Source organism: Lacerta agilis, chromosome 17, assembly GCF_009819535.1.
Source record: "Lacerta agilis isolate rLacAgi1 chromosome 17, rLacAgi1.pri, whole genome shotgun sequence".
NCBI classification, from domain to species: Eukaryota; Metazoa; Chordata; class Lepidosauria; order Squamata; family Lacertidae; genus Lacerta; species Lacerta agilis.
Window position 1 is genome coordinate 3100941 of NC_046328.1, and position 22856 is coordinate 3123796.

The 22856-nt window shown below is 43.3% G+C and overlaps 2 protein-coding genes across 3 annotated transcripts; one reads left to right on the forward strand and one right to left on the reverse strand.

Moving 5' to 3' along the window:
- Positions 1 to 552: 552 nt before the first annotated feature.
- GTF2H3 (general transcription factor IIH subunit 3) lies at positions 553 to 12831 on the reverse strand. 2 transcript variants are annotated; one of them, XM_033136412.1, is made up of 13 exons: positions 12766 to 12831; positions 11289 to 11368; positions 10341 to 10447; positions 9607 to 9752; positions 8313 to 8375; positions 7717 to 7746; positions 6634 to 6662; positions 6465 to 6539; positions 5079 to 5132; positions 4008 to 4076; positions 2719 to 2854; positions 2589 to 2625; positions 553 to 1854 (listed from the first exon to the last, which is right to left on the reverse strand). In XM_033136412.1, exons 1-13 carry the CDS (start codon positions 12773 to 12775, stop codon positions 1785 to 1787), a joined length of 906 nt encoding a protein of 301 aa, XP_032992303.1. In that variant the 5' UTR covers positions 12776 to 12831; the 3' UTR covers positions 553 to 1784. The 2 variants fall into 2 exon arrangements, with proteins under 2 accessions (XP_032992303.1, XP_032992304.1); XM_033136413.1 differs by lacking the exon at positions 8313 to 8375.
- A 62-nt stretch (positions 12832 to 12893) lies between these two features.
- EIF2B1 (eukaryotic translation initiation factor 2B subunit alpha) lies at positions 12894 to 22195 on the forward strand. Its single transcript, XM_033136410.1, has 9 exons — positions 12894 to 13032; positions 14235 to 14336; positions 14912 to 15048; positions 16390 to 16506; positions 17247 to 17359; positions 18536 to 18604; positions 19134 to 19209; positions 20334 to 20459; positions 22031 to 22195. Exons 1-9 carry the CDS (start codon positions 13020 to 13022, stop codon positions 22184 to 22186), a joined length of 909 nt encoding a protein of 302 aa, XP_032992301.1. The 5' UTR covers positions 12894 to 13019; the 3' UTR covers positions 22187 to 22195.
- Positions 22196 to 22856: the final 661 nt, after the last annotated feature.

Consider the following 22856-nt stretch of genomic DNA (forward strand, 5'->3'; position numbering starts at 1 on the left):
ACACTTGAAGGACTACCTCCTCTCATATTGTTCTGCATCCAATGTCGAAGGCCCTGCTATGCACCCTCCTGCTTTCAAAACCTCAACTGGTTGGAACATGAGATGGCTCCTTTTCTACTGAGGCTTCTGACTTGTGGCTCCATCTCCCCCCTGTATTTTTTGCTTCAGACACTTTTTCAATGTAGGTTAAATTTGACTGTTTTGTCCTGCTCCTGATTCTGCTGTTCAGGTAATTGAACCATTCTTAATTTGAAATTTTAAAAATTGCAGGTTATGGTAAGTCATTTTATGAACTTCTTTGTAAGCTGCTTTGAGGGTTTTTGTAATTAAAGAAAAGTGGGACATGCATTTTTAACTAAATAAAGTAACTATGCAGTTTAGTGGGCCAGAAGACTGTGCACTTGCTCACCTCCTACCCGTTTCTTGCATAGGCCCCTTCTAAATGAGTCTGATTTTATGTCTGTCCACCAATGGTGGTTCCTGTAAAGGGTCTTGCCTATGGCAAAGCTCTTCAAATAAATTATAGGCTGTTACAGGGAAAACACCCGAATCCTGTTTTCTTAGAAGCAGTTTATTAAGGAAAAGTTACAAAACATTTGTAAAACAAAACAGCATTGAGATGGCAAAAATTCAGTATAATATACAGGTCTGTCAATAAATTATAGAGTCTCTAGAAAGCACTGGTTCCTGATAGACCACCAAATGTAACATAAATCTTTAAATTTGGGCTCAGGAAGCAAAGCACACACAGATAACTGTTTGTGGAAGGATGAAAGAAAGAAAGAAAGTGTATTTTGGCTGTGCTGAAACCATGTGCAACATTCAAGGAAATAAAACCGCATGGCAGAGGCCTCAGCACACTATTCAATCTTTCCTTGTGGCTGGTCAAACATGAGACAGGATAAGCTACTCGGTACTCCAGTGTGGAAGACCAAACCTTTCCCGGTTCTCAAAGCAGAGCAAACTCAGCATGAGCAGCAGCTGCCTTTGTCAGAATTCCTTAAATCTGTTAGGAAACAGGGATAATTCATGGCATGGAAGCATGTGACTCAGTTTCATTACTGAAATTGCCAAGCAGCTGTTGGTGTGCTTGTAATAGTGGCATTTAACTGTGATGGGTTAATCTGCTTGTTGCAGCTCAATTTTTGGCTGAGCTGGCTCTGTTTAGAAGCAGATGCAGTGATCACGATTAAAAAGTGCGGTGAGGGTGGACAAACACCTAAGATGCATTGTTAACCATGCTGAAAACCAAAGCTCAGAGCAGTCTAGAGTCCAAAGCTTCTGCACTCTTTAAATCAGGCAGTTCTTTCTACTAATTTGAAAGGAGCTCTACAGGACCAGCCCAGGAGCCCCAAAATTTCAGTTCCTAAAGCAAATATTAGATTTCTATTTAAATAATTGGGGCTTTTGTTTTAAAGAAAGTGTCTTGGCTTAAATTGATTTGATTTGTTCCAAATGGAGCAGCTGGTCCAACGACACTACATTAGAGAAGCATCACTCTCGGGTTTACGCATTTCTGCCTTTACAGCTGCACCAGCTGAAGCCATTGGTTCAAGGCAGTTACAGATTAACCATCCTGACTTTATAATATAGCACAAGTTTTAAGTGTCAACATGGGCCACTGAACAGAGTAGTTGCATCCAACTTAGGTGGCTGTTCCAAAACGTTTAGCCCCAGAGATTATCATACAGGTCCCTCTTTTCCAGTGTCCCATAACCATCATTGGTAGCTTAACAGCTACAATCTGAAATTCACATGGAAATCAACATACACCAACGATGCTGTTAAACAGCCAATTTCAATTTCTTTTTCTTAGCCTTCATGACAGCTGGCAGTGAAATCTTGAATGCGGTCCTGGAATGACAAAAAATAATAATCCTGGCTGGGTTGCTAGAAGCTGCACCTGTGGATGTGTTCACACATAACTTTAAGCCATTGTTTGTTTTATCTAAGAGGTGTTGAACAATCCAAGATCAGTCTTGCGATCAGGCAAAATAACAGTGGCTTGTTTCACCTGATGTTGCTTTAGTTACCTAACTGCTCCGGCCTTGCTCCAGGTGCCTATGGGAAGCCCACAAGGAAGACCTGGGTACAACAGCACTGACCTCATCCACAGTTCCCAGGGGCCTGTGTCCAGAGGCAAGCTACCTCTGACAGTGGAGGCAAAATGTGGCCATTGTGGCCAACAGCCATTGGTAGCAACATCCGCCATAATTTGTCTACTAGTTTAAAGTTGTCCCAGCTGGTGGCCATCATCACTTATTGTGGGAGCAAATTCCACATGCATTGTGTGAACAAGTACTTTTTATTTGTCCTGAATCTTTGACATGTCTAGTAGGGTCATGCAACTAAGAAGGGGAAGGGGTCAAATTCCTGTCCACAAACTACCGAAAGCTATGCCCAGTTCCAGTTTCCGTAAACATGATGAACACATGTCTGAACCCCTCACTCTGCAACAATGAGGGCCAGAAACTTTGTTGCTTTTATGCAGAGAATGCAGAACAAATGCAGCCCCACCTGGACATGTTTTATTATATATATATGTGTGTGTGTGTGTGTGTATATAAATATATATCAAGGTCACTTACTCGCAAGTGGTGCAAATTGGACTGAAGCTGCAGAATACTGTGTGGACAAAAGAACAACGACAGATACATTCAGACAGTCTGTAGACTGGTTAAGGAAGGCTGCAGAAATCAATCGGATAATAAGACTTACTTGACAAACACACAGAGCAGACATAACCGATTTCAATAAGATTTCTGTGGCAGAAGCAGGCAGCTCGGTAGTCAACATGAACAGGGGGTGGGAGAATTAGCTGGGATCTTTGTTCTTGGTCAGGCAGATATACCCACTGTAATAATAATAATAATAATAATAATAATAATAATAATAATAATAAAATAGCAGCAGCTTTCTAACTTCAGAGAACACGGCTAGATTAAAGTAGGCGTCAGGTGAAGGTAGATTAGGATGCATTAGAAAAGCACAGGGTGATCTGCAACGATTGACAGGAGTTTCCAACTCCCAATTGTCACAACACGGTAAGTTTCCCCCCCTAAACTACATTGTTAGAATCCTTGACCATAGTAACCCAGATGTGGTTTTGACCTTGCAGATCCAGGTCACTCCAGTGTGTGGTTCAAGGGGTTCATTTGGCAACTGGCGCCACCCAATGAGCCACTGTTTCACACCTGGCTCTAGTTGGGAGACATTGGGGGTTCCAGTATAAAAAAAGATGCTGATACCCAGGTAAATTCCACAAGCCTTAAGTTTGCCCACACCTGGATCAGAGGACTAAGAATGTTATGGACTTGCTTCCTGGATAAAGCCAAAGTCTGCTGAGCCCATTGCTTTGTTTCCAATGGTGGTTAGTCAGATGTCTTTGGCAGCTCAGAAGCACAGTGCATTGTCATATGTTCACAAGTACATTGTCTCTGAACTTGGAGGCTCCATCTAATCCATGGGTAGGCAAACTAAGGCCCGGGGGCTGGATCTGGCCCAATCGCCTTCTAAATCCAGCCCGCGGACAGTCCAGGAATCAGTGTGTTTTTACATGAGTAGAATGTGTCCTTATATTTAAAATGCACCTCTGGGTTATTTGTGGGGCATAGGAATTCGTTCTCCCCCCCCCCCCAAAAAAAATATAGACTGGCCCCCCACAAGGTCTGAGGGACAGTGGACTGGCCCCCTGCTGAAAAGTTTGCTGAACCCTGATTTTTTCTCATGACTGAGGGCCTCATATACAGCTATCCTCTATGGATCAAAGTCTACCTATCCAAAATGTTAGCACAAAATTTATTCATTTACCCTCCCTGGAAAGCTCTCAAAAACTGTAAATCACTGCACTGAAAATCAATCCAAGGCACAAAATATTTGGGCATCCCATATGTCAAGAAGAAAGGGGGTACTTTACAGATCATGCAGGCATGACTCTTGGCCCAACAATTTATGGAATGCTTCTGAACCAGAATACATACATAGGTGATTGGAAAAATGGAACTCACCAGCAAATACTGCAGCAGAGATGGCATATGGGGAATTTTCAAGTAAATGCCACCAGTAATATCACAAGCCTGGAAAACATGATGCTGTTACTTTAAAAACAGTGTAACACCAGGAGGAAGTAAGCAGCTTAGTGGCAGAACATATGCTTTGCATGCAGAAGGCCCCGTGTTCAATCCTCGATTATTCAGGTAAAATACTACCAGCAAAGCGAGGTGGACCAATGGCCTGACTCAGCATAAGGAATCTTCATATGTGCCTGGGGCCTGTACATATCTGTTAATTCCCTTAAAAATAAAAAATAAAAAAGCTCCTAGACCTCATGACTGTAATATCTAGATATCTTGATATTCTAAAATTTACTTCAAGGCCACGGAAGCCCCTCCCCTGCAAAATAATCCGTAGATAATAATACTTTCCATGCTCAAACAATGTGCAAATAATGCAAATGGTGTACAATGATAATAGATGCGCTGCAATAACTTGCCAGATTGTGCTATGATTTCTACTGGGGTGCTGATCAATTCCTAACACTACAATATATTTGCAGGACAGCCAAATGAAGCCAAATCATAGAATTGTAGAGTTAGAAGGGACCCCAAGGGTCACCTAGTCCAGGGGTTGGCAACCTAAGGCCCGGGGGCCGGATGCGGCCCAATTGCCTTCTAAATCTGGCCCAATTGCCTTCTAAATACAGCCCGCAGACGGTGCAGGAATCAGCGTGTTTTTGCATGAGTAGAATGTGTCCTTTTATTTAAAATGCATCTCTGGGTTATTAGAGGGGCATAGACATGTGTTCATTTTTTTATTTTTATTTTCAAAATATAGTCCGGCCCCCCACAAGGTCTGAGGGACAGTGGACTGGCCCCCTGCTAAAAAAAAGTTCTGACCCCTGACCCCTAGTCCAACCCCCTGCAGTGCAGGAATCACAACTAATGCATTCTGGTAAATAAAGTACAACAACCAGCAGCTGTGCCTCCTTTGTCTGGATGACTTCTCACTCTTCCTCCCCCCCCCCCGCCCCACCTACTCCAAATTTATGCAGGCAATGACAATTACTCAGTACTTCTTACCTGCTGCAAGAGCCCTGAATCAGAATCCAGAACGCAGGCATCAATCAAAATATTCTGAAAAACCAGGGGAAATGAGAGTTAGGTTTTACTGGAAAAGGGACTAAAGGAGAGAGGACTTTTGTCTTTTTATTTAAACCATTTATATACCACGTAACTAAAAACATATCTAGGTGGTTTACAAGGATGCAATATAAAAAGTGAAAATCAGTTATAAAATCAGACTCCAGTTGAAGTGCTAGCTGGATTTTTTTTTTAAAAAGGCAACAGTAGGCACTGGAAGTTCAACAGGGTGGTGGTCTGACTGATCTCAACTGGAAGAGTTCCATAAAATTGCAGCCACAACTGTGAATGCAGGGCTCTGGTGGATAGTGACCCCCTCTCCCCCATGCTAAGACCTCAGTGATTGGGCAGGAAGATAAAGGATCCGGCAGCCCCAAATTATTAAGGGGCTTGCACATTAATACAAGCAGGAAAGGAGAAGTAGTAATAATAACAGTAACAGTAGTAATAATAATAATTTATTTATACCCTGCCCATCTGGCTGGGTTTCCGCAGCCACTCTGAGCAGCTCCCAACAGAATATTAAAGGGAAGGATATGCAAGCTTGAGGGTTTCTGCAGCTCATTCTTGCAAGAATCAGAACTGAGCTGGGTCCATGAGTTCATGGTGAAGGCAAGTGAGCATCTGCTTTGTATGCAGGAGGCCCCAAGCTCAATCCCTGGCATCTCCAGGTAGGGCAGATCAGCTGTTTGAAACGCTGGAGAACCGCTGTCAGTCAGTGCAGAAGATAGTACTGAAGTAGACGGACCGGTGGTACGACTCTATAGAAGGCAGCTTCGCATGTTCCAAAAGCGGGAGCCACAATAAACCTATTGCTCTAACAGCAGAGAACCTGTGGCCATCCAGATGTTGCTGGACAACTCTGGCCATTCCTGACTTGGCCATCTTGGTTGGGGCTGATGGGAATCAGACCCCAACAGATTCCAATATGTCTCCAAAGGTGCTTGTGTGTGTGTGTGTGTGTCTGCATTTTTAACTATGTCCCGTCCCCCCCATGCCTTGAACACAACACAGAATGGTTAGTTTTAAAAATCAGGTCTGGGACGATAGCCAGAGGCGTAGTTAGGCTTGGTTGCACCACTGGCAAGAGCAGCGCTGGCAGTCTCCTGTCCCTGGTGACCTCTGCTGAAGCACCCAGGGGAGAAGCAGCCCAGGGAGCGGGTGGACTGATGGGCAGGCTCTGAGCCGCTCCATACCAGAGCAGAGAGGCACAATTTTTGCGCCCCCGTGGGCCTGCATCCTTGGTGGGGGCCAACCCCTGAATACACCCCTGATTTTAACATGTTAAGTAATACTACTGGTGTCATAATCAACTATTGGCATCACCTGTTTCTGGGCTGCAAAGATCACATTCATGAAGTTCATGTACTGCAACGCACTGTCTTCAGCAGCTTTTATGACCTGGGTGAAGAAATTGGCATTTCTTAGTCTACTATACTGACTAAGTGGAGTCTGCTGGGATTCAGTATTTGTAAGGAAATCTGAAAAGTCTTACCAAAATCCTAGACTTGATTTCCTGGCTGGCTGCATATTGAAGGAGGGGAGGGGGAAAGAGGAGAAATATATATATATGTAATTGCATCTAACTCCAAAGCTTTGCTGTCAATCTGTTCACAGAATCTCTATGCAGTCTCCATAGTTTGTTTTCTTTAAGCAAAGTTAAATCACCTGACTATAATCATAGCTCAGTAGCAGAGCACATGCTTGGCATGCAGTTGCAGGTTCAACACCTGACATCTCCAGTTTAAAAAAAAAGAATCCAGGAATCCGCCTTGGCAGCTCAGTCAGTAGAGCAAGGGACTCTTAATCCCAGGGTCATGGGTTTGAGGCCCATGTTGGGCAAAAGATTCCTGCATTGCAAGGGGCTGGGGGAGATGATCCCTGCGGTCCCTTCCAACTCTACAATTCTATGAAGTGATGGGAAGATCCTTCTCTGACTGAGACCCTGAAGACTGGAGGGGACCACAATGGATGGCACATACTGGAGCAAACTGGGCTAGATAGACCAACAGTCTGGCATGTTCTAAGACTGCTTCCTATATACCCCAAACATTGTTAAGGACTGGATGGAAAATAGGATATGAAACCTTCGTTTAAAGATAATTCAGAAACTCTTGTTAATATCAACCATGGTTAACTGCAAACCATCTTTTAAAACAGGGGTTTCCCTATATTTGCCTTCCAAGTCCAGAGCTTAGTTTAGCAAGCTATACTATAGTTTTGCTGTATGTTTCAGACCTTAACCAGAGCTAAGGCATGCTTGCATTAGGCCAAATTATATCTAATATCAGCACAGAAAACAACACACTCATGCAAAGATCAATTAATAAATCTTAAGAGTAATAAGATCATTTGTTGTTGTTGTCATTTAGTCGTGTCTGACTCTTTGTGACCCCATGGACCAGAGCACGCCAGGCACTCCTGTCTTCCACTGCCTCCTGTAGTTAGGAGTAAGCTCATTTCATTCAGAGTAATAAAGATGGAAAAAAGTCAACCCACATTTCTCTCTCTTAATTTGTTCCCGTTTTTTATTTTAAAAAACCCAGTAACTGTTACTGAATTAAGCATAATACTGTACCTTTTCCCTCTTTAGTCATCCTGTGAATATCTAAGACATGTAATATTCAGGAATAATTTGTTAAATATAAGAGCATCTTAATGTAGCAGGTGTTATAAAAGCCGAATTTCTGGGCTATGTCTACAAATACATCTGGCCTGATATATAAAACAGCTTTTTATGCTCCCATGGGTGAATATGTATGCACTGCCACCTCTTTTGCATCAATCAGCTCTCTCCTAGCTTTTTCCATTAAACATTTAGCATTAACTCCTTAATCCTCCTTCCTGAACTGCGACCAAGCCTAAGTATGGATAGCGTCATTCACCCCCAGTTCTCTCTTGCTATGCTTGTCCGTCTCTCTCTTCCCCCTGTCCAAATGTATACTGGGTGCTCCACTCTCAAGATGTATGTATACTGGATGCTCCTTGGGGGCAGAGACCTACCGCTCTCCCCCCTTTCTTTTTTTAGCTTATAAAACCCTGTATAAAGTATGATGCAGAATGACAGCACAACACATACATACAAAAAATCCAGGAGTGGTTGCAGAAATTATCTCCATGCTTTGGTTTTGAAAGAATAGGAAAAACTTTAAAAGTCTGGTTTCAGAAGGATACAGCAAATTGCTTTAGCAAGAGATCCTGCCAGTAATGATTCAGTCTGCTGCCCTCTTATTTCAGCTGCCACAAAAGAGAAATCACACACACAAACACAACACACAGACAAAATGAGTACATGGTTCAGTATTTCTTGGCTTTATTGTGTTAATTGCAATTGGATTTGATATCCCGCTTTATCACTACCCGAAGAACTAAAGGTAGTTCTTTATGGTGATGAAAACCTGTTAACCATTTGCTGTGGATTTCCTTTCCCCATGGGAATTAGCCTGAAAAGGCTGGTGCCTTCCTGTTCTAGGGAATAATTCAAAGGCACATGAGACCACTCCCTTGCTGAAGCTAAGCATGTCTGGGTCTGGTGGTCAGTGCCTGGATGGGAGACTGCCTGGGAAAGGAGATCTAAAATGTTAGAAACTAAAGAAAGAAATGTATAGTGCAGGGATTCTCAAAGGATGTGGCAGGGCAGAATGGCAAGTGTGGTGGAAAGATTCAAGGACAATCAAAGAAACCCTTAAACATTTCACTGCAGTATAGTATAGTATCAAAATGATTTTTTATTTGCAGAATAAGGATAGGTATCTTTTCAAAATGAGAGCAAGAGCATCAAGTGATGCTGAGGACAATCCTGGCTGAGTTCCAGAATCTCCGTTCAAACAGAGTGCTGGACAAGACTCATTTATACTTATATCTTGGGAATGATTCCTGTTCTTATAAAGCTGCATTGTTTTATACTTCCTGGATAGGCCATTATCATATTATAAAGTAGATTTGTTCTATGTCATAAATCAGGCACTGCTACGAGTTGTTTCTTTTTGTTTTCTTATTAAAAAAAAAGTAAATTTGGAAAGTTGTGGCCCAGAGAAAAAAGTTTGAGAACCACTAGTATAGCCATTTAAATCACACATGGTATTTGTAGTGTAGGTATCTCTCAAGACTAAATAAGAGCAGGTGGCAACTGTCCATGTCGACGGGTGGAGGGAACAGCCACAGGGGAAAAAGAGGAAGTGGATGATGCAGCATCCAAGGGGTCTGCATCCAAGCCTGTAGGCCTCCAGATGTTACATCCTGACCATTGGCCACAATGACTGGGGCTGATTGGAGCTGAACAACATCTGGAGGCCCCCCCCCAAGTTCCCCATTCCTTACATAAAACAGCAAAACTGCCTTTCATATTAATGCATTCTAAGGGAAGTCACCCTATACCTGGTCATAGGGTTAAATGGTTTAGGAAAAAAGTAAGTAGGAAACACAGAGGCTGTGGAACAAAGCAAAACAAACCAGCTTCTCATCTTACTGTTGGTCATAAGGTCCTTGATCTCTTCTGCAATAGTTTCATTTATGGTTGTTAACAACTCATATTTTCCATCCTTGCTGCCAGATATATTAGATTCACCAAAGATATCAGCTGGTGCCCAATGTTTTCCAGGGTAGAGGAAACGACTATGAGAAAGTGAAGTTGTATTAACTTAATTGCCACAATATGAAGCATCAGACAACATTCAGCAATAAAGTCAAGATGAAAAGTAAGAAGAAAATGTGCATGATTTTGTTCCTACTGATTTCTATCATATACTTCAGCATATAAAATGCTTTAGAGTACAGTTCTCATTTATCTTCACAGCAACACTGTGAGGTCGGTAAGGCCCTCTTTGCCTTTTGTCATTTCCATGCTCACCAGCTACAAGCCTCTAGGATGAGCAATCAAAACTCGTGCATTGCCTTGCTGGATCATTCACACACTCACCTGGCGCAAATCGCTGCAAGCTACTAGGCGAGTATCCAAATACATGAATCATCTTTCTTGCTCAGACAAAAGATTCATCGCTGTCAGCACTGTTTCCAAAGAACAGCCAGTTTGCTATCTTTTGTGAGGCTCTAAAGATGAGTAAGTCTGAGATCCAGCCATCCCACCACTATTTAACTTCAGAATCTGATACGCTGCTATTTGAACTGCACCCACCCCTGCCTCTTCCTATTCTATCCACAGCTCTCTTCCAAAAGCTACAACCATCCAAAAAGTTACAATACCTTTCCTGTATATGACTGGCTATCACAGCCAGTTTGTTGTTGCGGTTCATAAATAAGTGCGAGTTTCCCAACACCATAGCTGCATCGAGGCATTTTGATAATGTAAGCTGTGGGTAAAAGCAGGGGAGAATTATTAAACACCACAAATATTTAAAATGGGGAATTAAATTTGTGAACATCTCATCAAACTGTACTTATGACAAGAAGTGGAAATGTAACTTAAATAATAAAATAAAACAGGGATGCGGAGCCAGGATGTTGCTGGGCTATAATACCCATCCCTGACCATTGGTCATGCTGGCTGGAGCTCATGGGAGCTGAAGTCCAACAACAGATTCCCCATCCTTCATTTAAAGAAAACTATAGGAAAATATTGGTTTACTCAGAGAATACAGGATAGTTCCCCCCCCCCAGACCATGCTAGATCTACATATGCTGCCTACTGAGAAGTGATCCCCACTAAACTAGTGTGTGGTCCATGTTTTGGGGGGCCCTTATAGCATCAACATCCAGAAAGAGAGGGCAAGGTGATAGAAGCTCCTCCTCCTCCTCCTCTTATCACTGCTCAGATGCTCAGAGAGGAGAACCAAAGGCACCAGCATCATGAAATAGCATCAAGTTCAGGGGTTCTTAAGGTGGCACAGGGCAACTTTCTGTCAGGCCTTGACAACTGCTCAACAATGCTGACCCCTGGTGCTGGCTCTGCACTAAACACACTACATTAGCACACTGAATTAGCACATTATCAGTCCAGTTCTAACTACAACTGACATAGGACCACACACTTAATTGGAAAATATTCAGACTCACAGGAACATTTATTTAGTATCAATGCTGAAGACTTCAATCTAGATTATAATAATGCATCCAAATTAGTGTTGTTGTTTTTTAAAAGGACACAAAATCAATGATTCTGACATAGGTTTCACATAACTGGGAAAGTCTTACCTCTGAGCCTCCTAATGCCTGCTTTCCCCACCAAATAGGGTTAGTGTCAACAACAATGACTAAGAGGTTCAACTCATCATCTGGAAAAAATAATGAAATATCAGCCCCCCAAATTGTGAAAATGTTAGCTGACAGTTTCCCAGCTCTGTAGGAAGACTGAAATTTACAGTCTATGTCTAGTTTGTTTGTTGTTGTCTCTTAATGATCTACAGAAAGTCCAAGGAACCATTCGCCCTCCAGATGCTGTGGGCCTACTCCTATTATTATTATTGTCCCTGTTGGCTGGGCTTGATGAAAACTGGAGTTCAACAACATCTGGAGGAACACAGCTTCCCTATCCCTTATCTACAGGCAGAAGAAAGGAGATTCCAACTAAACATCAGGAAGAAGTTTCTGACGGTAAGAGCAGTACAACAATGGAATGGTCTCCCACAGAAGGTGGTGGCCTTCTCCTTCCTTGGAGGTTTTTAAGCAGAGTGTGGATGGCCTCTAGAGTGGATGGATGCTTTAGCCGAGATTCCTCCATTGCAGGGTCTTGGATTAGATGACCTTCAGGGTCCCTTCCAACTCTACAATTCTGTGAGTCTACATCCATCCACAGAGGTGCTATAACAGCAGCCCGCTCAGTGTGGAGAGCTTCCAATGTCTTTTTAAAAAGATACAGCAGCAGCCCTTGGGAGTTACATTTCTTTCTTTCTTTCTGAATAGTGTTGATGGGAACCACATGTATGTAAACTTGAGCTCTATGATGAAAGGCAGGTGGGATATAAATGTAAGAAAATAAAAGAAAATCTTTATAATAGCTCTTTTGAGTTAAATGCTATTATTCTCATTTTACAGACAGGAAATGTAAGCATATGTGTAGGCAGTTGGCATCTGTCTGTCTCTGGAGGCAATGGAGGGATGCCAAGCAAACAACATTTTACTAGCCCTAAAAGCCAAAGAGAGTTGCCAGAAAAGGAAGAGGTGTGGGGGAGGGAAGAGTGAAAGTGGAGGAGAGAAAGCTGTAATCAATTATTTTGCTCCAGTTAGCACAAATGCTGTTAACATGCAGATGAAAGCTGATCTCTCTGTGTGTGAAGATACGTTTGTGCATTTCAGTGGGTGTTTAGCAGTCTATGTTTACACCTGAATCCCAAGGAGGAGTGAAAAGAGTGACTGCTTAGATCCCATTTTAAACTCAGTTTTCTTTTTTAAAAAAGAGAGGGAGGAGCTCTGCACATATTTAAGGACCAGGAAAAACACTCAGCACATGCTCAGATGCAGCCACACCACAGAGCCAGAACTTAAAACACACACACACACACACACAGGAACTTGACAGCCACGCGCGTGAGACTCCCTCCCTCACTCCTGGTTAACTCAACAGCAGCACAGGGAATGAGCCAGAATCGCACCGCCGATCCTTCCCCGCCCCGTTTTTGCCTGAAATCCTGGGGCAGCAGCGGGGAGGCGACACCAGACGCCGCGCACTCACCTCCACTCATATCGCCCCGCAGCAGGGACCAGCAGGCGGACTTCCGTCGCTCGAGAATGAGGGCACGCGAGCTTCAGGCGCATCATCTCGACGTCACTTTTCCCACTTTTCCTCCCGCTTCCCCTCCCCGGAAGTAACTGCAGCATGGAAAGGTTTCCGGCAAGGCCAAGCGGCGCTGCGCTGAAGGTTCCGCCCAAGGGGCAGCGTGGATCGGGAGAGCAGCTGGGAAGGTTTGGGTGACATTTTCTCCTACCATGAACGAAGCAGGTAAGGCAGTGAGTGTTGTGCGCTGCAGCTGGTAAATTGTTGTTGTTGTTGTTTCGGTTTTCTAGAGTATGTCCCCAACTCTGTCATCAAAACAGCAACAAAAGGAGGAGATTCCCTTCAGTGGCCAAATAAATTTGTATTTTATATATGTGTGTTAGGGGGAAACATAATAATATTAAATGGTTTACTGTCATATATAAGCGTATGTTGGTGTTAGCAACAACAACCGCGTGTGAGAATGGCCACTGTTGGTACTGTAATTTACTTTGTTCGTGATTTTATACATTTCATTTCCTTCTGACTCCGCTGTTATCAGTTCCACAAACACACACATGTATATACACCTGCATCTCGGGACAGCATCTGTTGAAGAGTATATAGACCACAAAAGTTCACAAGAGTCATAATGAATGTGTTAACCTTTTCGTGTCACAAGGCTCTCTACTGCATAAATGTTATGATTGTATACGATGCAAATTGCCACAGTAGTTCATGCGCTGGTTACTTCAAGACTGAATTACTCCAATGTGCTCAGTATGAGGCTTCTCTCGGGCTTGATCCGGAAGCTGCAGTTAGTGCAGAATGCTGCAGGACGATTGCTGACAGGAGTGAGGCCTTGTGCTCGGAGGTCTGCACTGGTTGCCAATTTGCTACTGGGCTAAGTTCAAGGCATTACTATTAGTAATTGGACTACCACTCCCAACACCCTTGACCACTGGTCATGTTGCCTTGCGCTGATGAGAACTGCCCACCTCTGATTACACTGTATGGCAGTGACTCTCTCAGTCTTCCAACTGGAGTCTTTCCCAGCCCAACCAGGAGATGCTGATATTGAACCTGAGATATTCAGTATGCTGTTGGGGGATACTAAGAAAAGCTGTCTTTTAATCAGATCAGAATGCTGGTCTTGCTCGCTGATTGATCCTTTTGACTGGAGATTCTGAGATTGAATCTGGAACCTTTTTCATAAGATGCAGGGGCTCTACTGCATAGCTACTTTCTTGTAAAATGGTGCGTCAATTATCATAGTTATTGGATCTCTTAAAAACAGCAACTGTGACTGTGGGGATTCCAAAGCTGACAATTTAAACGACCATTGTGATGAATTTGTACTAGCTGAAAGCACAGCTAGTTTGTGAAGTGTGAAAGCAGAACCTCAATGACTCTCCCCTTCTCCATCCTGCCCTGTATCTTCTTTTCAGAGCTGGTTGAAGCTTTTAAAACCAAGATTACGCAGGAGCCAGATGTTGCCTCTGCTGTGGCAGCCATCAATGTCTTGTTGGAGTTCTTGAAGAGGGACAAAGGCACGTAAGGCAATCAGATTGGGTGGGCTGAGTTCTGGAGCTACCAGTTTGCACCTGGTTTTCCGGGAACCTTTGATTTATAGTAAAACTTGCTGTCTCCTTGCTGAGTTCAAGTTGCTAGATTTAGCGTATAAAGCCTTATACAGCTTGTGACCAGGATACCTGAATACCCCTTATATACCCAGTCAACCATTGTGTTCTGCTGGTGAGAGCCTCTTGCAGATGCCATCTCATTAGAAGGCCTGTTCTGCACAATGTAGGAATCAGATCTTTTAGTATTGTGGTCCTTTCCCTTTGGAATTCCCTCCCTTGAATATTAGACAGGTGCTATGTCTGTTCAGACATCCTCTTTCAACAAGCTTTTTAAATGGAGTTCTTGTCCCAATGTGCATCTGTATTGGAATTGTTTTTAATATGCCTTTCATTCTTTATCACTTGTTATTTGCTGCCCTGGGAGGAAGGGCAGGATACAAACTTAATAAATAAGTAGATCCTGTAAGCTATAATTCTGCGCACCCCTGGACAATGTTGTCATTGGGCCTTTAGTAGCTTACTCTCTCCCTCTTTCTGTCAAGGTGAGACAATTCAAGGGTTGAGAGCAAACCTCAAAAATGCCATAGACATTCTCTCTGGTGTTGACTCTTCAGTTGCTGTCTCTTCTGGGGGAGAGCTCTTCTTAAGATTCATCAGCCTCACGTCTTTGGAGAATCCAGTAAGTTTCACTTAGCTTTTCATAAAGGGTGGCAACTGTTTGGTAGTAGTCCTCTTTACACCGTTGCTGGTTTTTAGATGAAGGCAATACAGAGCAGGACCACAAGAGCTGCAATGAAACACATTTGCCTTGTGTACTCAGGGACTGCCTCTCCCCATATGAACGGACTCAGACCCTGCAATAATCACCTGAGGCCCTTATTTGTGTGCCTCCTCCATGAGAGGTCCAGAGGGCAGCAACACAAGGACAGGCCTTTTCTGTGGTGACTCCACGTTTGTGGATTGCACTCCCTAGGGAGGCTTGCTTGGCACCTTGGTTACATATTTTTAGGAGCCAGGCGAAAACTTTCCTCTTTCCCAGGCCTTTGGCTAATTGAGCAATGTTTGGCCTTTTAAACGGTGGCAGGTATTGTTTTTTGTTTGTTCCTATGTTATGTGTTTTTCTGTTTTTACATTGTAAACTGCCCTGTGATCCTTGGATGAAAGGCAGTATAGAAATTAAATAAATACGTAGTTACTTCCTTACTATGATCTGGAACCAGTTTTAAATGTCAGGGAACAGCGCTGGAACAAATTATGTGCTAGTAACAGTGAAAGAGGATTCTGGAGCATTTGCAAAGTTTGTATATCACTCTGTGCACCTCAGAAGACTCAGAGGATGTATGAACTTCAGCACTTTTTCTGTCTCTCTTTTTTTAAAAAAAGCTAAGCCAGTCTTGTAAATAAGCCTATAGAAGTTACTAGCCTGCACCAAACAAAAAAACAGCAGAGAGCTGACGGGAAGAGAATAAATAAATCAAGTTAATAATAAATTTCTGTGCTGGCTGTAGAGGGAATGATGGGCTCCTTCCTTCTTCTGCTAGCTGGCTCAGTATCTTGCATGCATGCAATTCCTTACCACCTATGGCTACCAAGCAGTTGCTTATAAACAAAGTTATGCTAAGCATGACACCCAGGGCATATTCTAGTTTATTTCACTAGTTATTTTTTCTTTCTTTTTCCAACTGATATAGCTATAGAAACAGTACAAATTACATAATGCATATCTAGACATGTTAAACATTTCACTTTGAAATTATACAGAAGAAGAAACTATATTGTTGTGCTATCATACATATAACAAGAAAAGCATAGCTGTCAACTTTTCCCTTTTTTTAAGGGAAATTCCCGTATTTTGAATAGGATTCCTCGCAAGAAAAGGGAAAAGTTGACAGCTATGCAGTAAAGCGCTAATATGGATTATTTTTTACTGTTATGTATCTCTCAAAAATTAATCAGAGGACTCCACTGGATTATGACTGAAAGATACTCTTAATTCCATTTCTTGTGCTGCTTTTTCCAGGACTATTCCAAATGCAAAGATATCATGATTCAGAGAGGGATGCTTTTCCTCGCTCGAACCTCTAAGTCAAGGAGCAAAATTGCCGAACTTTGCCACACGTTTGTCAAAGATGGTGGGGTAAGTGAGCTTGGGTCACATTAGGGCAAAGAGGTAGAGTGAAATGTCTTGTGCGTATCCCACAGATGCTCCATGCGTGTGCAGAAACGGATGCTGGGCAGAAAGATTGTATCCTATGAATCTCTGAGCTAAGCCAGGCATGGAATCATAGAATGGAAAAGACCTCGGAGGTCCTCCAGCCATGCCCCCCACTCAGTGAAGCATCTGCAATGCAGGATGCAACTTTGCTATATAACGTGCCTGACTAACTAACCATCCAGCCTCTGCTTTAGAACCTCCAATGAAGGAGAGAGTCCACCACCTCCTGAGGTCCGTTCCACCGTCAAACAGCTCTTAATGTCAGAAAGTTCCTGCATTGCAGGGGGTTGGACTAGATGACCCTTGGGGTCCCTTCCAACTCTACGATAATATGATTCTGTGACAGTGGCTATTCACAGGGTGAATAGGGTGGCCAGAGGGTGTTAAGGCTGGGCATTTGCCAGGGCCCCAAGGCCAGAAGAGGGTCCACTGCCCTAGCGTAAGCTGTTTTGTCACAGAGCCCATTCCCAAGTTTTGCATCCATGGCTGATGGCCATCTGTCATGGATGCTTTAGTTGAGATTCCTGCGTTGAAGGGGGTTGGACTAGATGACCCCCAGGATCCCTTCCAACCTCATGGATGTTAATATAGCCTTGACAGAACCTCGAGTGGATTTCCATGGTACGCAATAAACTGAAGAATCCTGTGCCTTGCCTCCTCAGAGAATCTTAACTCACGCTTACTCCAAAGTGGTCCTGCGAGTGTTAGAAGCCGCCGTGGAAGCAAAGAAACGTTTCAGTGTCTACATCACTGAATCGCAGCCTGATCAAGCAGGGCAAGTAGATGGGACTTCTCTTTCCTCTATGTTAGGGGCACAAGGCTCTGTGCAAACAGAGGAAGCCATTTGCTATCTGTCTTTATCTGAAAAGGTTTAACCCCCTGCAAATTTAGGGGGCAGTCTTCTGCACACTGAACTTGGAAGTAAGTCCCATTGAACACGGTGGGACATATTTCTGAACAAGCACGCAGCAGATCAGTCTGCAGATTCGGCAGCTGGTAAATCACTTTGATTTAAGAGCAGCCCAAGAATCAATAGGTCTTGGTGAATGGATTTGCCAACTTTTTTATGTTGGGCTTTTGCCACATGTCGCATGTTTTAAATCCCCCTTTCCTCCCAGGAAATCAGAATAATATACAAGGTTTTATTTCCTCTACTCCCCGGAATTTTCTGCCCACAACAACCATGTGAGGTAAGGTGGGCTGAGAGATGGTGATTGGGTCAAAGACCTCACAGTGAGCCACATGGTGAGTGGAGATTTGAACCTGGGCCTCTGTGATTACAGTCCAACACTCCACCGTAGTCTTCCCCAACATGGTGCCCTCCAATTGGAGGCTGATGGGAGTTAGAACCCTACAACATCTAGGAGAACCACCTTGGGAAAGCCTGCTCTAACCACTGCACAGCACTGCCTCTCTTCCCCTTACTGTTCTGCATGAACCAGAGGATTGGAGGGTGGGGGTGGAGAAGAGCAACCTTGCTTCATGCCAGGGTACAGTGAAGGAAAGAACCAGCGGGAAAGCAGCCAGAGGGCTTGAGGGGGGAGTCCGGTTTCACTTTCTGGAAAGGTTTCTCTGCAAATCCCAAAAGACTTGTGGAAGGACATGTCACCATTGGTGACCAGGGGAATAAATTTGTGGAGCTCCATAGTTTTTTTAATCTCCAGTGGCACAATGTCACTTAGAAACAAATCACTCTGAGTTCATTGGGACCTGCTCTCTGGTAAATTTGTTTAGACCTGATTTCTTGAAACAACATCCCCAGTGCAAAAGGAGGCGTAGGAGTTGATGATGAGAAGAAGAAAAAAGGAATTCTATGCCGGGAGCTAATTTGCTCACGCTCGCTCTCTCTCTCTCTCTCTATATATATATATATATTTCTGTTAAATTTTTGAACACTATTTTGAACCAAAAACACCCTATTAATTAAAAAAACCTGTTCACAATTACACAGGCAGAAGATGGCAAAGGCACTCGGTAAACTTGGCATTCCTGTGACCATCATCCTGGATGCTGCCGTTGGGTAAGTCTGTGTGGTTAGTGCTGCAGCTGGGCTTTTGAAAGGCACTTGGACATAGTGACATGCTGTGAGGGCTGCAGAGGAAGAGAACCTGCAGGATCCTGGTGTTTAAAGGGCTGGTTCTTGCAATAGCAAGCCAAGGCTGCTGGCCATAGCGCAGTGCGAGAGCATTTGCCTTGGGTGCAGAAGGTCCAAGATTCAATTCCCAGAGATTCCAGGCAGGGGTTGGAGAGAGCCCTGCCTGAAACCCTGGAGAGCTGCTGCCAGTCTGTGTAGACAATACTGTGCTAGATGGACCACTGGTGTGACTCAGTATAAGGCAGATTCCTGGTTTCCTTTATCCCCCTCCTTTCTCTTTCGCTAATCTCGTGTTTCTCTTCCAAGTGTAAAACAAGTGGCAAGGGGAGGGTATAGCTGAAAGGGTGTTACTTTAAGCGTAACAGGAGTGGGCTCTGTGCATCACAATGGCCCCCACCCCAAATAACTCCTTGGATGGAACAGGAATTGAGTTGTTTTTATTCCTTCTGAACAGCTACATCATGGAGAAAGTGGACCTGGTGATAGTTGGCGCTGAAGGAGTGGTAGAAAATGGAGGAATTATTAACAAGGTAAAGTGTGCGTCTGCCCAGGTTTTTCGTGGCTCCCTAAACACAGTTTGGGAAATAGCTGTTTTTCCAGAGCTGTCCTGCTAGATCCGAACAAAAGTCCCGTCTTCTCCAACATCTTGCTTTCCTCCGTTGGTTAGCCAGATTATTTAAGGAAGAAGCTCAGGAACGGCAGAAGAAAGTGCTTGTCGTTCCCTAGATTTTTCCCTCCAACACACACACAAAAAGACTTTAAAAATCCATCCTAGTCAGCTTTCCTTTGTAAAAGCTTATTTGATTGATTCCGTTACCTCTCTTTCTTCCCAACTGTCTCCAAAAAAAGTTAGAATTCTGCAGCCTGTGGTTCAAATATTGTTCAAAATAAATAAGCAACATTGCCTATTTGCTTTTATGGGGCATAATTGTACATAATTTATTCTAATTTTGCTAGTCAAGGGGAGCGGTAGAGCAGAAGTGTTGACCACTGGAAAACTCGTTTAGCTGCTCCTCTGTCATCTGAGCAGGAACTATGTATGTTCATTCTGAGTAGAATCTGCGTTCTGTTTTTTTTAAATAAAATAGAACAGAAAGCTAGAATGTGAACCCACACACCCATGTACATAGGAATGTTCTGGCTTCTGTGGAATCCTACCATACATGCATAGCATAAGGCTTGCTTATATGTGAACATACCCTTTTCCTCAAAAGTTTTGAGACCTGAATCAAGGGAGTTGGTTATTTATTTGTTTGTTTGTTTGTTTGTTTCAGATATAATGCAAGAAGCATAAGACAGGATACAGTTAAGCACTTTGAAGTTCCACTTATTTTCAGTGAGAGACGGAAACATGTACTTTATAGTGCAAACCTAGGCATGTCGACTCAGGAGGAAATCCCTTTATTTCACAGTAGCTTAGTAGGTATAAAATTGTAGCTTACTTACGTGGGAACCTGATTAAACTCAGTGGGGTTTACTTTGAGTAGACATGCACATAGGACTGCACTGTAAATCTCTCCAACAAGACTTCACTGTGCTCGGCTCTGACAGAATCTTACCTTTGGGGTTTCTTTTGTGTCATAAAGCAAGGGGTGTTTGGTTCATCATCATAACCTGAGACTGTTCCTCCCTCCCCTCCCCATGGCCTCTTCAGATTGGCACAAATCAAATGGCTGTGTGCGCCAAAGCTCAGAACAAACCCTTCTACGTGGTGGCAGAGAGCTTCAAGTTTGTAAGACTCTTCCCTCTGAACCAACAGGATGTCCCAGATAAATTTAAGGTAAAGGAAAACTAATTTTGCTTCCTGGTTATCTGCGTTCAAAACTCTGTAGCCTGCAATTGGGTGGAAACCTCTGAGGAATTTAATGTCCGATCTTGGAAGTAAACCAGTATAAGGGGGAGCCATCCAGGGATTTGGGACACTGAGGTGCATTTGTCGCCTTCATTATCAACTTCCAGAATGAATTTGAAAATATTCATGTTTACTCAGGCATTTAGGGACTGAAGAATTCTGTTCCTGACAACCCTGAGGGTGTTGGATGAAACGTTGTTTTCAATGGTCACTGCTTTTAGATGTTTTTAATTGTCATTGTTTTTCTAATGTTTTAGCTGCTTTGTTTTAAAATTGTGGATGGGTATGCCATCCTGGACTACTTCAGGAGGGAGGGCAGGATGTGCATTCAATGGAGAAATAAGTGATGGGTGGGCGACTCCCAGTTCTTGTCTCTCCATGGCATCTGAGTTGGGTGAAGCTGTGCAAGACTTGCCTATTTTTGGCTGCCGCTAGTAATAATTTTAATTCAGTGATTGATGTTACATGTTTCTAATAGATTTATCTGTTTTATATATCTTTTTCTGTTTGCTTTGTTGTAACCTGCCCTGTAACTTGTGGAAAGGGCAATATATAAGTTGTCAACTAAGCAAAACCCCACCTTTTATTATAACCAATTCTGTAGCTCGAGCTGAGCAGAGTTCTTTCAAGCAATTTCCCCCCATTTTTCAGCCAAAATAGGCTCCCAGAGTAGCATACAAATGCTTTCAAGTAAGACAGTCCCTGCCCTCATGCTTACAATCTAAAAGAATGACATAAAAGGAAAAGGGTTTGTGGGAAGCAGGAAAAAAATCAAGCTCAGGCATTAGATCTTAGTTACCAAGTTCCTCAGGTCGCAATTCAGCAAGGGACAGAGCTGGATCCAAGCGCAGGGGAAGGGCTGCTTCATTCTTCCACTTGTGGTGTCGACAGCAGTGAGCTAGATGGGTCTGACTTGGTGTAAGGTAGCTTCCCATTGTCAGCCTGCGTTCAGACTATGCAGTCTGGGCATATGTGTGTTGAATGTTACACATGTACAGAATACTGTAGCAGGCAGGACCCAAATCAATGGGTTCAAATGACAAGGAAAAGGATTTAGGCAAAATGTCAGGAGGACCCTCTTGATGGAGCACTGTTTGACAGTGGAACAGGCTGCCTCAGTCTGAATCAGACTATTAATCCTTCTGTTTTAGTATTGTCTGCAAAACTGTAATCCAGAGTTGCAGGCAGGCAACACTCTCAGCCAGGAATTGAACCTGGGACCTTCTGCATGCGAAGGCAACGCTCTGCCCCCGAGCAACCTCCTTTCCCTGCAAGGTGCGGCACTCTTGTTCATTAGAGCTTTTCAAGCTGGGTGCCTGCCTATTGGGGACGATGTAGTAGCCAACTTTTCTGAATGGGCAGGTGATTAGACCAGATTACCTTTAGGCGCCTCTCAGCTCTGTGATCCTGTGTTCTAAGTCATGCTGCCCAACTTGGGTGAAAAAGGTGTCCTTTCACAGAAAATGAAAACTCACCACTTTTTCTTATTTCTTCCCCAGTACAAAGCTGACACGCTGAATCAGGGTAAGGCACTTGCAGAGGAGCATCCCTGGATCGATTATACTTCCCCATCTTTGATCACTCTGCTCTTTACAGACCTTGGGGTCCTGACCCCCTCTGCTGTTAGCGATGAACTGATTAAACTCTACTTGTAAAATTGTCCACATCTGGCGTGCCTAAGGGCGATTATGTTTCTCTACCAGCCTGTTAAAAAGGCAAACCCTGTAAGTAAGAAGGACGATTGCTGGTAATGAATCATGGGGTGGCTCAATTTGAAGAACCAAGTCTCTCAAACGGGTTGCATGCAGAGCCCACAATGCAGCTTGGAAAGTTAAATTGTCAGGAACAAATTCACAGAAGGTTCAGATATGTTAGATTTTATTTGTAATTCAGTTTATTACCCACCATTCACCGTAGGTCTTCTGTTCTGGGCCATTATTGAGGATTACACACACATGAAGGTGGTGGGTGGATGGAAGGACCCTGAGTGGGAGGTAGGGAAGACCACCCAGGGGGAGAGGCTGGGAGAAGAAAGGAAAGCTGGGTGGGTCCACCAATTTCTGTGTGAGAGAAAATGCTAAGAGCTACCTTTAAGAGAGGAATTTGCATTTTCTTTTCTTTCTGTTTTTATTTGGATTAGTTCTTTTATCTTATTGTATTATGAAAAACTTTAATAAATACTATTTTTTTAAAAAATACTAAAATAAAATATATCAATCAACACCTTTATTGGCATATATAAAACAAAAACATACAAACCACCTTGTATATATAATAACTCTACAACATACAAGACAAAAAGGAAAGGAGAAGAAAATAAGGAAT

Bases quoted from the DNA above. Each gene is read 5' to 3' on its own strand.
- GTF2H3 (XM_033136412.1), bottom strand. The intron at 6,663-7,716 runs GTACAGTATTAT...TTCAATATGCAG, and splicing joins GATGACTAAAGAGGGAAAAG to CCAGCCAGGAAATCAAGTCT. The intron at 2,855-4,007 runs GTGAGTTCCATT...TTATTATTACAG, and splicing joins CTCTGCTGCAGTATTTGCTG to TGGGTATATCTGCCTGACCA.
- EIF2B1 (XM_033136410.1), top strand. The intron at 15,049-16,389 runs GTAAGTTTCACT...TGCTTTTTCCAG, and splicing joins TCACGTCTTTGGAGAATCCA to GACTATTCCAAATGCAAAGA. The intron at 16,507-17,246 runs GTAAGTGAGCTT...TTGCCTCCTCAG, and splicing joins CGTTTGTCAAAGATGGTGGG to AGAATCTTAACTCACGCTTA.